General features: G+C 42.5%; 1 protein-coding gene across 1 annotated transcript; it reads left to right on the forward strand.

Annotated features, from left to right (window-relative positions):
- Positions 1-5,455: 5,455 nt before the first annotated feature.
- On the forward strand, positions 5,456-13,679 carry KCNJ8 (potassium inwardly rectifying channel subfamily J member 8). Its single transcript, XM_067558976.1, has 2 exons — positions 5,456-5,839; positions 10,509-13,679. Exons 1-2 carry the CDS (start codon positions 5,475-5,477, stop codon positions 11,407-11,409), a joined length of 1,266 nt encoding a protein of 421 aa, XP_067415077.1. The 5' UTR covers positions 5,456-5,474; the 3' UTR covers positions 11,410-13,679.
- The last annotated feature ends 2,065 nt before the right edge of the window (positions 13,680-15,744 follow it).

Below are 15,744 nucleotides of genomic sequence, written 5' to 3' on the forward strand. Positions count from 1 at the left end.
TAACCTGTCTCTCCTCTTGGGTTTGATTGCTTCAGAGATCTGAGCTGAGGAAAAGGAAGGGAGTATAATATTGGAGGGAGGGGGGCAATTTACATTTTTAGAAAATGGCAAGTAATGTGACTTCCTCTGCCTGAGGTAAAGAGATATCCTTGGTGTGTAATTTCCCACATCCCATATATCAAGTCTTTTATTTCAGCAATAGTCTTGCAGAGAATCAGACACTGGGAAATATGCTGATCTTGTGACATAAATAAAAGACTGAGGAGTCCTGTCCCTTAATCATAAGAGATTTTGTCTTGTAGTTTTCATATAGCTCTTTATGTCTTTGAAAAAAAAGGGGGCACCAGAATGGCCTGCTTCCACCCCAATCTATTGCAAACATTTCATGAAAGCTCATAAAATCACCTGCTAGTTTAAAATATATTGTTTAACTTATGATCTTATAGCACTGATTACACACACACACAGAGCTGCACAATGGAGGGCTCTTTACAAAGAGCATACCAAGCAAGCAATCCACCCAAACAGCCAGCATCAGCCTCACCTACTTCTGTTGTGGGAGTCTCAAAGCCCTGTACAACTACAGGAAGCCCAACAATTCAAAATTCCAAACTATGACCCAAGTAGCTTTATGCATTTGAACATTCTGGAGCAACTTATGTCATATAGTCAGCCCCTAAAAATAAATAACCACATGAATAATAATTTACTAATCCTCAAGAAAACCCAGTTAGGTATGTTCTACTAACCCCATCCTACAGAAAGGAATCAAAGAAAGTGACTTGCCTGCAGTCATATAATGAGTCAGTGGTAGAGCTGGCATTAGTACTCTGAAGTATCTGGTGCCCAGTAGCAGACTTAGCCCCTGATCCTGCAAAAATTTATGCATGTGTTTAATTTTCAGCAGATGAGTAGTACCCAACTGGATCTGCTTATCTGCTTAAAGTTAAGCATGTGCATAAGTCTTCCCCGATTCAAGGCATCACACACACACAGCAACAAGTGCTATGGGTACAAAGAGATTAGTCAGACACGATGCAGAGAAATTTAGATCCTTTTATGAAGCTGGTGTTCTGTTTATTCTTCTTACGTGGAGGGAAATATCTCAAATTTCCAAGAAAGTAAGTTTCCATTAAACACAGAAGCTGAGAAATTGCCAAAATTATAACCTTTAACTTGTGGGAAGAAACCAAACTTCAGTTATTTAATTGTTTATTTGTTTTTAAGTATCCCAGTCCACGCATACTTTCTCCTGTGCCCATCTCATATCTCTCAGTACCTGTTACACTAGCTAAATATGAGAATGGGCCCATTCTGCACCCATTCAAATTAGTGGGAGTTTGGTGCTATAAAAAAGAAGATCTGTTGCAGCAGCAGGCAGAGTTATGAAGTCAGTGGCAAAGGGGCACCAGAAGCCATGACAGATTTTGGTCTTGCTCCTGCAAACACTTACAAACATCCTTAATTGTACATATGTCAGTTATCTCATTGAACTCAGTAGCAGGGTTTGTAATAGGAAGAATAAAGAGTAAGAGCAAAACTCCACTGCCTGCCAGAGAAAGAAATAAAACGTATTTCACATTTACGCTGCAATCAAGAAGTTGTTGTATATTGCCAGGCAGTGAGACTGTAGGCAAGTCTAACTCAGTGGGGAGGCAAGTAAATGTGAGCTACTGCTGTAAGAGCCTGATCCTTCAAATGAACCCTGACTTCACAGAGTTCTGCAGCACTCAGAGAAGATTTCATTGAGCTTTGGATCGAACCTAAAATGCAAAACCTATTCATACATAGTTCAGGCATTTGATTATATTTTAAGAGATTGGCCACAGGTTTCAGTGTCCTTGCAAAAGAAATGTACTAAAACAAACAAACAAAAAAAACCCAATAGGGTCTGTGACCCATCCGTGCCTAGGGTAGCCACCTGAAAATGCCAAGGTCAGGGCAGGCTGTAAAAGGAGAGCAGATTCTCCCAGCGCTGGTGGGTGACACTGAAGTCAAACTTCCCAACCAGCCACAAACAATGCTTCTGATTCCCCACACTGGTTATCAAGAAGCCAAAATAAAAATATACACAGCCCCCTTTACTGGATTTCAGTCTCTGGCTCCCAATTGGTCACTAGGTCCAGTAAAGAGATCAGTTATTTAAACTCTATGCTCTTTACCAAAAATGTTTCTCCTGACCCCAAAGGGTCTGCCACAGTACCAGATCAATATAAGTTTAGACCTTACCCAAAATACCACGCTGCCAGCCAATCCTTTAGTAAATAAAACTAAACGTTTATTATAAAAAGAAAGAAACTATAAGAGAAGTGTTAAATAAAGTAATCAGACACATACAATTGATTTGAAGGTCCATATATATCAGGTTTCTAATAGATTTGTGGCATTTGCAAGCTTGTATAGTCCATCTGGTGTACATCCAGTACCTGGATGGGTCTCAGTCCTTTGTTTCACAGCTTCAGTTCAGTTGTAGATGAGTTGATCCAGAGGTAGGTGGTAGGCTGAAGACTGGTGACTGAAGACAAAATGGATGTGGTGCAGCTGCCTTTTATGTCCTTTGGCCTTTGCCATGATGCTTGTGGAAATTTACAGGAATAAGATGGAGTCCAGAATCACATGAGTGACTCATCAGGTATATCTCTGGCTTCTCCCCCTGGGCCCATTGTACCTGTGAATTTCTTTATTGGGCCATTAAGCAGGCTAGTGCTGCAGCCATCCTGCCTGGGGTGTCGCCCAGAAACACAGTACAAATTGAAATATAGATACAAACATATCCATGACTTCCAATACACATATAACACATGAACATAAACATCATCATCTCACTTAGCACATTACAGCCTTTCTAGCAGTACCTGACACGGCATATCTCATATGAATTATTATGATTTTGACTTATTGATGTTAAATAATATACTAAATGCCCCTTCATCCAGCCAGCTTCACAGGGTCTTTAAAGATGTGAGACATTATTAAAACTATAACGCACGCAATGTAAATTAGATTATAAAAATATAAGACAGAAGAGGGGTTTAGTTTGATCAGTTAGTTGGTTGATTAACTTGTTTTGACAGAAGTTTTTTGATTAGACAGTGAAAATAATAATCATTTAAAATCTAGTTTAAATAATTCTGTTATTTAATTCTTTACATTTAAAATTATTTGCCAGAGCTTAAAAATCCCTAGTTAACCTTTTCATTTCAGGTTTAAAAGGTTAAAAAAAAATGTAGTGCCAGAATAACTTGGGTTCTAAAGTGACTAAGTCATTTCTGAAAACAAAACTTAGGAACCTAAGTCCCAATTGACTTTCAATTGAAACTAAAGGATCTATACAGGGTTATTGGGGAGATTTTTTCTACTTGACAACAGAGAGAAGCTCAACTTTTCATGATGTTTAGATTCCTGAGTGCGTTGGGCGCTTTCGAAAACGGTACTTTTTAGGCTGCAGTATCGGGAAGTGCTTTTGACAATGTTACCTTGCATTATCAGATGCCTCGGGGATGGACATTTAGGGTCAGCCTCAATAGTCTTACACAGGCAAATCTCCCACGGAGCAGAATGGAGTTTTGCCTGAGTAAGGACTGCAGGATCGTTGCTCCTTTACAATGTAAAAAGGAAATCAACCCCCCCCCGCACTCCCCCAAACTGGATCTATGGAGTTTGGACTCAAGAACACCCTCTCCCCCCTTCTTAGGGGGAAGTAAAGTTGGGAGCTGTTTAAACGTGTTCGGAGGTGCGGAGGGAAGGGGTGTGATCTGCCCCCCTGTCTGCCGCCCAGACACAGCTCCAGCACACTCCCCTTTACCCTTCTTCACTTCCGCCGGCCGCCTGCAGCCCTGCCGCGCCGGGCGGACCCGTCACAAGCGCCGGTCGCGGAGCCCTGCAGCCCCGCGGGGAAGGAAGGACAGGCCGCCCTTGGGAGACAGCGAGAGGGCTCGGCCTCCGGAACTTCCTCCTGCCCCGCAGCCCTGCGCCAGCCTCCCCGAAAGGCTCCGGGAAGGCAGGGCTGCCGCCGCCCCGGGCTGTGGAGTGGCGGGCGCACGGCGCTGGGATGCGGCGAGGCGGCTCCCGGGGTAAGTTTCAACTTTCCAGCTGGGGTCTCCCTGCGCTTCCTCGTCCGCTGTCTTCCCTCCCCCCGCCCGCAAACAAGCCGGGCGAAGGAGGATCGCGCAGGTGCCGGTGCGGGCTCTTTGCGAGGGAAGGATCCGCGCTGCAACAGCTAGGCGCTCTGGGTCCTGGGAAGCAGAGGGCATTTCCACACCCCGTGTGCGCTCCCTCGCCGCTGATCCCCCCGCAGGTCGGGCTGGGAGAGGATAGGGAGGGGGTTGTTAATGCGTCTGATTGGAATGTATGCCTATGCCATGTATTTAGCGCTGGTGCATCGTCCGCGCTTCAGCCACCTTGGAGCGGAAACAACAAAGCGGCCGGGGTTTAGAGGGAAACGATTGATCTGTGTGTGTGCAAAGCACCATAAGAAGGGCCAGACTGGCTCAGACCAATGGTCCCTCTAGCCCAGTAGCCTGTCTTCCCACGGCGGCCAATGCCAGGTGCTTTAGAGGCAATGAACAGAACAGGGCAATCATCAAATGGTCCATCCCATCGCCCAGTCCCAGCTTCTGGCAACACGCACTTTTTCAGTGTCCGACCAGCTTTTTATGGTTTTAATCCAACGTATGCTTTTACTGTGTAAAATACAATTTTGTTTATTTTAAGTTTCATTTTCAGGGTTATTATTTGGAAAGGAGAAAAGACAGTTAAATTCCCCTTTCTAAAGTAACTGCTCCCTAGTTCAATTTCCCAGCCAGGTAATGTAATATTTCCCTACACTTCTCTCTTTTTCTGTGATATTCATGATGGTTTGGGACGAGACTGTGCAGCCCTTATTCATGTTAGTGAGTAATACACCAGTTGTCTTACTGACTTCAGTAGGGCTATTTGCATAAGAAAAGGCTCCCCTTATTAAATAAGGGTCAGATTCCACATATTGGAAAGCATGCAAGTAACACTTATTCAGGTGAGAACTTCACAGAGTAGTCACCTGAGTGCAGTTGCTTGCATGGTTAAGTGTCTGGGTAGGATCTGGCCTTATAATATGAATCATTATTTACTTTGGTGCACAGCTATAAGGCCTTCCTCACTCGACCAGTGTCCAAAATAAATTACTATTTGTATTTGTTTTAGGATTTGGCCCTAACTACCTTTATAACAATCACAGTCTAAAATGAGCACACAATGGCACTGTAGAATAATCTTACAGCAACATTTCACTTAATAGCTGTTCCCCATGTTATACTCCACATGCCTATCACTTTATTGTCTGGGAAAAATGGAAAATACATGGCAAACTAGATCTGGCTCTTTCTTTCCCCAGGATGCAGGAGGACAGTTAAGGGACAGAAGGGAAACCAGTGGAAAAGCACTTGAGGCACTATCCCCATTTTGTGTCCTGCCAGGTGGACTATGTCGGCAGGAAGATGTTGGCCAGGAAGAGTATTATCCCTGAAGAATATGTGCTGGCACGGATTGCTGCCGAGAACCTGCGCAAGCCACGCATCCGGGACCAGCCCCGCAAAGCTCGTTTCATCGCCAAGAGTGGGGCATGCAACTTGGCGCACAAGAACATCCGCGAGCAGGGCCGCTTCTTGCAAGACATCTTCACCACCCTCGTGGACCTGAAGTGGCGCCACACACTGGTGATCTTTACCATGTCCTTCCTGTGCAGCTGGTTGCTCTTTGCCATGGTGTGGTGGCTGGTGGCTTTTGCCCATGGAGACATGGATGCTAGCACAGAGAACTGTACAGGCAGTACTAAGTGGACACCATGCGTGACGTGTGTCAGGTAAAGTACAGTAAGAGGTATAAGGAATAGCAGTGAGGTGAATGCCATGCTGCCCAAGCCTAACACTAGGCTTTGGTTTACTTGAACTCTTCTGTACAGTATAGACAACTGAAAAGTGTAATGTTCTCAACTAGATTCCACTAAATCCTGCAAGCCACCCAGGCTTGGAAATTATTGTACCTCAGAATTCTTTGATGCCTTACAAAATCTCCCAGAAACTGAGTGACAGAGACCCTGCTGCTTTTCAGATCTCTACTGTATGTCGATAACATTCCGTGCCTGTAAAGATAGAGTCTGCTGTGACAAAATGGGGTGTCTGTTGTAAATGTTTTAGTCCTGTCCACATCAATGGCACCATTGTAAACATGGTGAGGTCCATAGTGAATTTCATACCATCACACAACAAGAAATGACTTATCTTGATAACTATATTTTAGCTTTGGAAAATCAGTCTAAGCTGATGAGAGTTTCATCAGTTTATTTCAGAATTATTTCAAATTATTTCAGAATTTCAGAGATGACTACTGAATTTGGGTTTTCATTTTCAAGCTTGTCCAACTTATGACACCCTAATGAGGCTTGATTTCCAGAAAATGGAAAGCATCTGAATATTAGGCCTCTCTTAGATGTCTTGAATTGAGAAGCCAAAAATGGAAATACCCCAAATCATTAGTCGCTTATGAAGATTTAGACCATCGATTTTAATTACAGGACAAGTGCTGTGACACACTGCATCAGTATTTATTTCAGACAACAAGAACCAGTGTGAAAAACTCAACCAGAATACTATGACATGTCACAGGAGTGTGTTATTTTACTCTACACACCACTCCCAGAACCCTGGCACTTTCCGGAACACCGGCCAAATGACTGATTAGGAGGGAATTCCATAGATGCACAATATGTTTACATACTCCAAAGAGTAAACATTAATAGGAGTTATGGGCAAGCAATGAGACCATTCTGCCATGTGTGCCATAAGATCTTTATTTATAGTACTTATTCTTTGAATAGAAAGGGCCTGATTCACCATTGCTCTGTCATTTACACCAGTGCAGAAGGGGTGTAAAATGCTACTGAATCAGAATGCACTGAGTCCAGGGACCACACAAGGGCAAGGCAGTGTGGAATTAGACTTATACTATCTGAGCGTCCACTTTTATCTCCCTCTTTCTCTTGGTGATGCAAACACCATGATAGCATGTACAAAATTCCAAGTGGCATTATTTCTGGCCTAAAAAGGACCAGATTCTCTACCCTTTGCCTTCTTTTTATGCTGCTCTCCTAAGTGGGGAATTCTACTTTCAAGCTGGACTCAACTTCATTACATTGATTGATTTTTCATTTATTTATTCTTAGTAATTGGCTGCAAGCCATAGCTTCTGAAATGAGTATTATGTCTCAGATGGCCTCTGTAAAGGAACTCGGTGAGGCTCCTCGTTCATGGCATCTCCTCTGTATTGTTCAAGGAATAGAGGGCCAGGTTTTGCCCCAGCAGAAAGTGTCCCGCCCCACAAAACTGCAGCTCTGAGGGGATCTGCTGGAAGGAAGGGCACTGGGCTTTCCACATTTGGTCTGGGACTCCCTGCCTTCCCTTTCAGCTTCAAGGCAGCAGCACAGCTCCAATGGAGCGTTTTCTTATGGGATGTTCTTGCTGGCTGCTACCCAGGACATCCCCTTCCCAGAGGACATTCCAGGACATGGAATGCACATGAACTAAAGTTCACATTGACTCTATTCGTTTTTTGTGAGGGAGCCGCACAATATTGGCAATCACATGAGCATAACAGCTTTTAAGCCCTGCTTCCTGCTGCCAGGCATGTCCATTGTAGTCTCTTACTGCCTGATTAGGGCAGTTTTATGGCTGCTTTCTGTTGCCAGTGTGATGAAAAGGGGCTATATCTGGACCAAGATTCTGGCCTTCTCTCTATTCAGTCTATTGGCATACCACTGATAAACCTCCACCTAATCCATGCAGGATTTAAGCTACAAAAACCCTAGTCAAACAACAACATTTTACTGCAAGGGAAATGAGAAGGGTTATAACAGAAGTGAATGAAGGATTAGCATAACGTTTTACTTTAGCCCATAACAAAGAACACATGCTGCCATTTGGCATTAGTACCTGTGGTGTTTCAAAAGTTAGCCAAGCATCTAAAGTAATTTTTCAGTGACAGTAAATGATTCTGTTCTGTTAAAACTGGCTACCTGTTCCAGAAAAGTCCTGGAACAAAAATATTGTCACTATTTTTTTTCAGAGAAAAGAAAAGCTGATTATTTGATTTGAAAAGGAATATTTGATATTGCTACTATATACATTAATACTAATTAATTGCCAAAATTATAAAACCGTAGGCTGTTAAACCCATTTAGACATCTAACTAAAAGCTTTCTATATAAGTGCTAAAATGTGACTTTGGGAGACATTTTTGAAAATTGTTATTAACACTTAGAACTCATTCAGCACTTTATGTTTTCAAAGTGCTGCATAACTATTACCACACCCCTCTGTGATAAGTAAATATTGTTATCCTGCCCATTTTCCAGATCGGGAAAGCTGAAATGGGAATCAGTGACAGACTTGGGATTATTACAATTAGGAGCTCCTGGCTTTTACTTCTGTGTTCACATGCTCAGACTTAGGTTGACCAGATAGCAAATGTGAAAAATCAGGACAGGGAGTAGTGGATATTAGGAGACTAATATAAGATGAAACCCCAAATATTGTGACTGTCTCTATAAAATTAAGACATCTGGTCATCCTATTCAGACTGCTAGACCACAGTTTCTTCAAGGACTGAGTTTACATTATAAAAATGTGAATTATTTTTTAAATGAATCATTTTAAAAGGAAATGAGTGTATTTTATACTGCATGGCTTTCATTATGGCAAAATAAAGTTGCAGGCATACATGTCATTCTGCATGTGGCTGAATATTCATCAACATATTAACCTTTTCATTAACTCCATTAAATACCATATTAACCTTCATTCTTTCCTGAATTCTTTAGAACCACATACAAACAAACAAAAGTACCCACAAAAACACACCACTTTGGTGGTGGATCCCAAAAATGAAAAATTTTTAAAAGTCCCTCTTTTTAAAACACACTTATCAAAGTTGGGTTAGAGCCAGTGAGAATTCAGCAATTTCATTATTGGGAATCACTTCCTTTAATATAAGTTTTCTCTTTCCACAGAAAAATCTCCCTGATTTTGCATATGCTATAAAATATTTTGAATTTCTTCATGATTCTAGGTCTCTAGCACTTCGAAGGACATTCTGATCTATCCTGAAGACAATCAGAGTTAGTTAAAAGTTGATCAGGTTTTGTTCTTCTAAAACCAAACCCGAAACAAAGGATGGTTCATAGAATCATAGAAGATTAGAGTTGGAAGGGACCTCAGGAGGCCATCTAATCCAACCCCCTGCTCAAAGCAGGACCAACCACAGCTAAACCATCCCAGCCAGGGCTTTGTCAAGTCACACCTTAAAAACCTCTAAGGAAGGAGATTCCACCACCTCCCTAGGTAACCCATTCCAGTGCTTCACCACCCTCCTAGTGAAAAACCTTTTCCTAATATCCAATCTAGACCTCCCCCACTGCAACTTCTTGAGACCATTGCTCCTTGTTCTGTCATCTACTACCATTGAGAACAGCCTAGCTCCATTCTCCCTGGAACCCCCTTTCAGATCCACCTTTGTGGAAAGGCCATATATGTTTCATTAACATAGCTCTGTTATGTAGATGTTACATCTGGGTGGACTGTAATATGTGAAAAGGGCCACTGTCATATTCGTTTATATGCATCAATATAAGATTTCATGTATGGCATGTCCAATAAATAAACCACATGCTACTTACATAGCACTATTTACGTAGCACATATAAGTTACAAATCTACATCCAGATTTAAATTTTGCAGCTGTCTTATCTTGACAGTGAGCCGAACCAAAATCCTAGGTCAAACCCCCCCTGCCTTTAGGAGATGACGGGAATGAGTGTCGATGCCCATTGACTTCACTCAGCTGCCTAGCCCCACTGGCTTACTCACTTTTGAATAGCATGGCTGCTGCAGCAGCCAAGCTTCTAGGGGCTTCCTCTGGTGTGACTGTTCCCCAAAGCCCACTGATGGGGTTTACGGTGCAAAGAGGAAAGCAGTGCAAGTTAAGTCAGGCTGTGCTAACTGCACAGCTTCCTCACACTGTTTTGAAGAATCTAGAAGAGTCAACCATTTCCCCCACTCTCCCTCCTCCATGCCACCGTCAGCTCTGTGGAGTTTGAAGGTGTGGAACTCCTGACCTAGAGACTTTGTTGGGTGGAGGGAAAGAATAGAACACTCCAAGAGTCAGAACTCTCTGCCCGCTGGCATGGAGAAGAACACAGACCATTAGGTAGAGAGGTTAGGTGAGTTATCCAAGGCCAGAGAAAGAGTCAGTGCCAGTGTTCTGGGTTTCCAGACTGTCAAGTCTGTCCTTTGACCATTAAACAATGGCTCTTGATCCTGCAAATGATGAGTATGCAAAACTGCCACGGAAGTTAATGGGAGTTTTAAGTGTGCAACAATTGCAGAATGAGCCCATTAGCTGCTTCCTATTCAGTGTACACAGTTAACTTTTCTATTTGATGTAGTTAGATAACTAACTATATGTAATTTTCTCCATAGGTCTTTCACTTCTGCTTTCCTCTTCTCCATTGAAGTTCAAGTGACCATTGGTTTTGGAGGCAGAATGATGACGGAGGAGTGTCCCATGGCCATCACTGTCTTGATTCTGCAGAACATTGTGGGTTTGATTATCAATGCTGTCATGCTGGGCTGCATATTTATGAAGACTGCCCAGGCTCACAGAAGGGCAGAAACCTTGATTTTCAGCCGGCATGCGGTGATTGCCGTTCGGAATGGCAGACTTTGCTTCATGTTCAGAGTGGGAGACCTGAGGAAAAGCATGATCATCAGTGCCTCGGTGAGAATACAGGTAGTGAAGAAGACTACTACTCCTGAAGGGGAGATCATCCCTATACATCAGCTTGACATCCCAGTGGATAACCCTATTGAAAGCAACAACATTTTTCTGGTGGCTCCATTAATCATTTGCCATGCCATAGACAAGCGGAGTCCTCTTTATGATATCTCTGCTAGTGACCTTGCCAACCAAGATTTAGAACTTGTAGTGGTACTTGAAGGAGTAGTAGAAACCACTGGCATTACCACACAAGCAAGAACATCTTACATAGCAGAGGAGATCCTGTGGGGCCACCGCTTTGTGCCCATTGTAACAGAAGAGGAAGGGGTGTATGCAGTTGATTACTCCAAATTTGGCAACACAATCAAGGTAGCAGCTCCACGGTGCAGTGCTAGGGAGCTGGATGAAAAGCCTTCCATTCTCATCCAGACTCTTCAGAAAAGCGAGCTGTCTCATCAAAACTCTCTGCGGAAACGCAATTCCATGAGGAGGAACAATTCCATGAGGAGAAACAACTCCATGAGGAGAAACAACTCTTCCCTCCTTGTTCCCAAAGTACAGTTTGTAACACCTGAAGGGAATCAGAGTGCATCTGAAACATGATATATAACCTCACCTGAGACTGAGTCTCTGATAAAGGTTGAGAGGCCAAAAATGTTTTTAAAGAAAAAGATGCAAAATAGAACTCTACTGGAGCTATTTATTCTATTACTTAATGAAAGCATCACATAATGGCAATAGGAAACACTATAGCAGTAGGCATATTAATGAATAACGGCACTCAGAGTAAAGGAAGCATTGTTCACTCATGTAATGTATTTTGTATTAATATATGTTTTAGTGGCATGTTAGATTTTTTTTCCCTTTCAAGGCAATCTACCTGATGCTTTCCTACAGCCTATCATAAAATGTGTTTTACTTTTGGATTACTCACCATCAGTCAGTGGGCTAATTTTCAGTAGCACTGTGCACCCAATAACTTCCCATTGTTTATGCTTGGATTTAAGGTCAATAGATTCATAGATTCCAAAGGCCAGAAGGGACTTCTCTGATCATCTAGTCTGACCTCCTGTATAACTTAGATCATAGAATTTCTCCAAAATATTTCCTAGTACACAGCAAATTTTGATTTAAAAATTGCCACTGATGGAAAATGTACCATGACCTTTTGTAAATTGTTCCAATGGTTAATTACCCTCACTGTTAAAAAAGTATGCCTTATTTCCATCTGAATTTGTCTAGCTTCAATCTCCAGCCACTGGATCTTGTTATACCTTTGTCTGCTAAACTGAAAAGCCCATTATCATATATTTGTTCCCCTTGTAGGTAATTATAAACTTTAATCAAATCACCCCTTAACCTTCTCCTTGATAAGCTAAATAGATTGAGCTCCTTGAGTCTTTCACTACAAGGCATGTTTTCTAATCCTTTAATCATTCTTGTGGCTCTTCTCTGAACCCTCTCCAATTTATCAACATTTGTCTTAAATTGTGGGCACCAGACCTGGACACAGTATTCCAGCAGTAGTCACAGCAGTGCCATATACAGAGATAAAATAACCTCACTACTCCTACTCAAGATTCCTTGTTTATGCATTCAAGGATCACGTTAGCCCAGTTGGCCCCAGCATTGCTTTTTGGAAATCAAGTCAAGTGTTCACACACAATTTCCTATTATCTTTCAATTTTTTCTGATTAAATTCTTCCTCCCAGCTGATTTGCCTCATAATTGTTTTCAGCTTTGAGAAATTGGCCCTTTTAAAGCACTGTGTGTGTGTGTGTGTATATGTGTGTAAATAAGGATAACTTGTTTGGACTTTATTCCGTTTGCACATTATAAGGTCTGCTTTTAGGGGGGTGATATCACTCCACAGAAGTCAATGGCAAAACACCCACCGATTTCAATAGGGTCAGGATTTCACTCCCAGTTTTTAAAATCTTGGTCCCACTGCTTTACGAAATGATAGAAAGCCAGACTGACTGAAATACAGCCATGAAAACCCCACTATTTAGCGCCATTGTTGGCAATATCAGTGAACAGTCCAAAGACTCAAAGGGCCTGGAAAATTCCTAGGTAATCCCTTCATTTGGAGGTTGAGGCACATTGTTGGAGCATTCTGGGAGAATTTGTAGTGGTGCAGCTTGCATTATATGTGAGCTGTGCAGAGTTCAGTTTCCCTGACAGTGCCACTTGGTACCAAGTTTTCAGTGGACTCCCCTGTGCTCCACCATGTAGGAATGGACTCCTTATGTACCAGGTCACAATGCTATTTGGCCCAGCAGCCTTTCCATCTGGATGGAGGGATAGCCAGGCCAAATTTGAGGGCATTGCAACCTGTGTGCCAAGTCGCACTATGACTCACTGATGTTTGACCTGGCCGCCCCTATGTCTATATGGAGGGGCGGCTGGGTCAAATTTCAACAGCATTGCAACCATGCAGCTGGAGCCACACTCTGGACTGCTTCTGCAGCCTCTGTACTGATTGAGCATAGGACCACTGCTTAAAAGTGGCTGTGCCATGAATCCAACCTCCCACGACCATGGCTTATGGAATTTTGAGTAAGTGCCAAAACGTGGGGGGTGATGTTCACCACCCCTAGATCTCCCTAATTGTTGTCAGTGTTTCCACCCCTTCCTGCTAACCATCTTGGAGGGTGGATACTGAGCTGGTGAAGATAATGAGTGTATCTGTTTGTTAGAAGTGTGATCAACAGCATCCAAAAGGGTTAGATCTGGGGATCTGTATCTCGCAACCTGGCATCCACATCCACAGTTCTCAAATTGTTCAGGGATGTTTGTTAGCCCATTTGAAACAGTCAAAACACCGATACATCAGCTGTTGTACAAAACCAAACTTTCCATACAATAAAAAAAAAGAGCAATAATGATTTACTCTGCCTCCCTTGGTTTTTTTCACCCATCTTTCCCTTTTCTCAGTCTGTTCTCTGCTCTTCACTCTATGTCTTGTTTCTTCCTTTCTTCAGGGTCCCTTAGTTTAATGTTTCTATATTGTTTCGTTCTCTAAATATTTCTGTTGAGATTTTTTTCTTCATAACCCTGTGTCTCATTTTGTCCCCTGATTTGGTCTCTTTCTCCCTCTCTCTTTTTCTCTTTTACCATCAGTATATTCTCTCTCTGTCCTCTTCCTTTCCAATCAGGTCCAATCATTCATCCTCTGTCATTTCTTATTGTTGTTCTTTATTATTTGTATTGTGGTAGCAACAAGGAGCCCCAGTCATGGACCAGGACCACAATGTACAAACACAGAACAGAAAGACAGTCCCATTTCAATCCCACCCTGATCCTCTTCTCATTCCACTTCATAGCACTCTATGCCATTGGGTGCCTTGCCCTCTATGGAATGAGAGCTGCAGCCAGGTCCAGCTCACCCTCCACATGTAGATGGAGAGTATATTTTGGAGGGTGAGTTGGTGATAGCTGGTGACTTTCCAGTTGTCACCATCTAAATCCAGGTGAACTGAGCCCTCAGCACAGCAGGATGAACTGATGACCGCACTGTTCCTGAGTGAGCGATGCAGTCATGGGTGAAGAGGCGTTGGGGAGCAGTGCCGAGATGCTGGCATAGCAAACAGATTGTTCAGGAAAACACGAAAGATCAGTAAGGTTGCGAGCAACATTCCCCTCAAAACCCAGGGGCACCACATAGATTCAAGCACTGCCTTACAAACCACAAGCTACTGAAGGGTTTGAGTTGGCAGCTCTATACACCAGATTTTCTGAAGCACGTTTTCCTCAGGTTGCCACTCAGAGGGGTTGTTTGGCCTCTCGCAGGTGTGAGGTTCTATATATTTAAAGGACGCCCTCAATTTAAAAAGCAGAGACAAGATTTTCAAAAATGGCTGCTTAAAATTAGGTTCCGATAACCTTGAAGGGGCCTAAATAAGCAGCCTGACTTTCAAAAGTGTGGAGTACCCCATTGAAGTCAGTGCTTTTGAAAATCTGGCCGTTTATTGGGTTGCCTAACTATGCGAACACATCTGTCTGAATTCTTTGTGCCTAGTACCCGTAACCTAGGTTTACTATAAATGAAAGCCATTAAAGTAATACTATATTTCTCTCCCTTTTCCAGTTCATTTAGTTTATGCATTTGACAGCACTTTGTGTATAATCAAATCTAGTGTACTCTGACTAGTCAGTCAAATTTCCCTGATTTTTATTTTGTCTTTCACACAGCAGCAATGGGGAGAGGAAAATATTTTAGAAAAGAGGGAAATGTGATTGCAAAGCCACAAACATTGACCAGGGGATTCAAGGGAAAATGCAGTATCTTTTAACTTTTTCTCTCTAATAAAATAGACTAGATTACAAGTTGACTCTGCCCCTTTTAATAGAAATGTAAAGGAAGAATGTCTGTCATCTGCATGGAAAATAAAAACATCCAAGATTACAAAAGTAAGGATTAAAAAAACCCAGAAAAACTACAGAAGACTTTGGAAGGGCTGCCAAGTTTCATGCTTTGGACATAAAGCAATCTCTGAGTAATAGGGTCAGGAGGAAATTTTCCCTGGTGGCAGGCTATTCCATAACTATTCACTGCAGGGTTTCTTGCACTTTCCTCTCGACCATTAGTGCTGGCCTCTGTTGGAGACAGGATATTGGACTAGATGGACCTTGGGTCTGAACAAGTCTGGCAAATTCTACAATCCTACTGTGGTAGAAGGGTTTGGTAAAAATATAAATGTTTTGGAAACGTGTCCACTTTACTGCTGCCTTCACCTATTCTCCTGCCTTAAATATTTTCTTCGAACTTTAACACCAATGGCTGCCCGGACTGTTAAGGAACAATACCAGATTAGTGTAATGGTTACCATAGGCTTAACAAGGCAATGAAAAGAACTCTTTGAACACTGCATGGATTTTGAGCGGGAGGCATTATCATTTAATGTGGCATATCTTCACAGTAAGGGCTAAGTGGTG

This window comes from Emydura macquarii, unplaced genomic scaffold (genome assembly GCF_026122565.2).
Source record: "Emydura macquarii macquarii isolate MOO-44397 ecotype Brisbane River unplaced genomic scaffold, CSIRO-AGI_Emac_v2 contig_2205, whole genome shotgun sequence".
Taxonomy (NCBI): domain Eukaryota; kingdom Metazoa; phylum Chordata; order Testudines; family Chelidae; genus Emydura; species Emydura macquarii.

Coding starts and splice junctions, on each gene's coding strand:
- KCNJ8 (XM_067558976.1), top strand. CDS start 5,475: ATGTTGGCCAGGAAGAGTATTATCCCTGAAGAATATGTGCTGGCACGG. Junction 5,840..10,508: donor CCATGCGTGACGTGTGTCAG/GTAAAGTACAGT, acceptor TTTTCTCCATAG/GTCTTTCACTTCTGCTTTCC.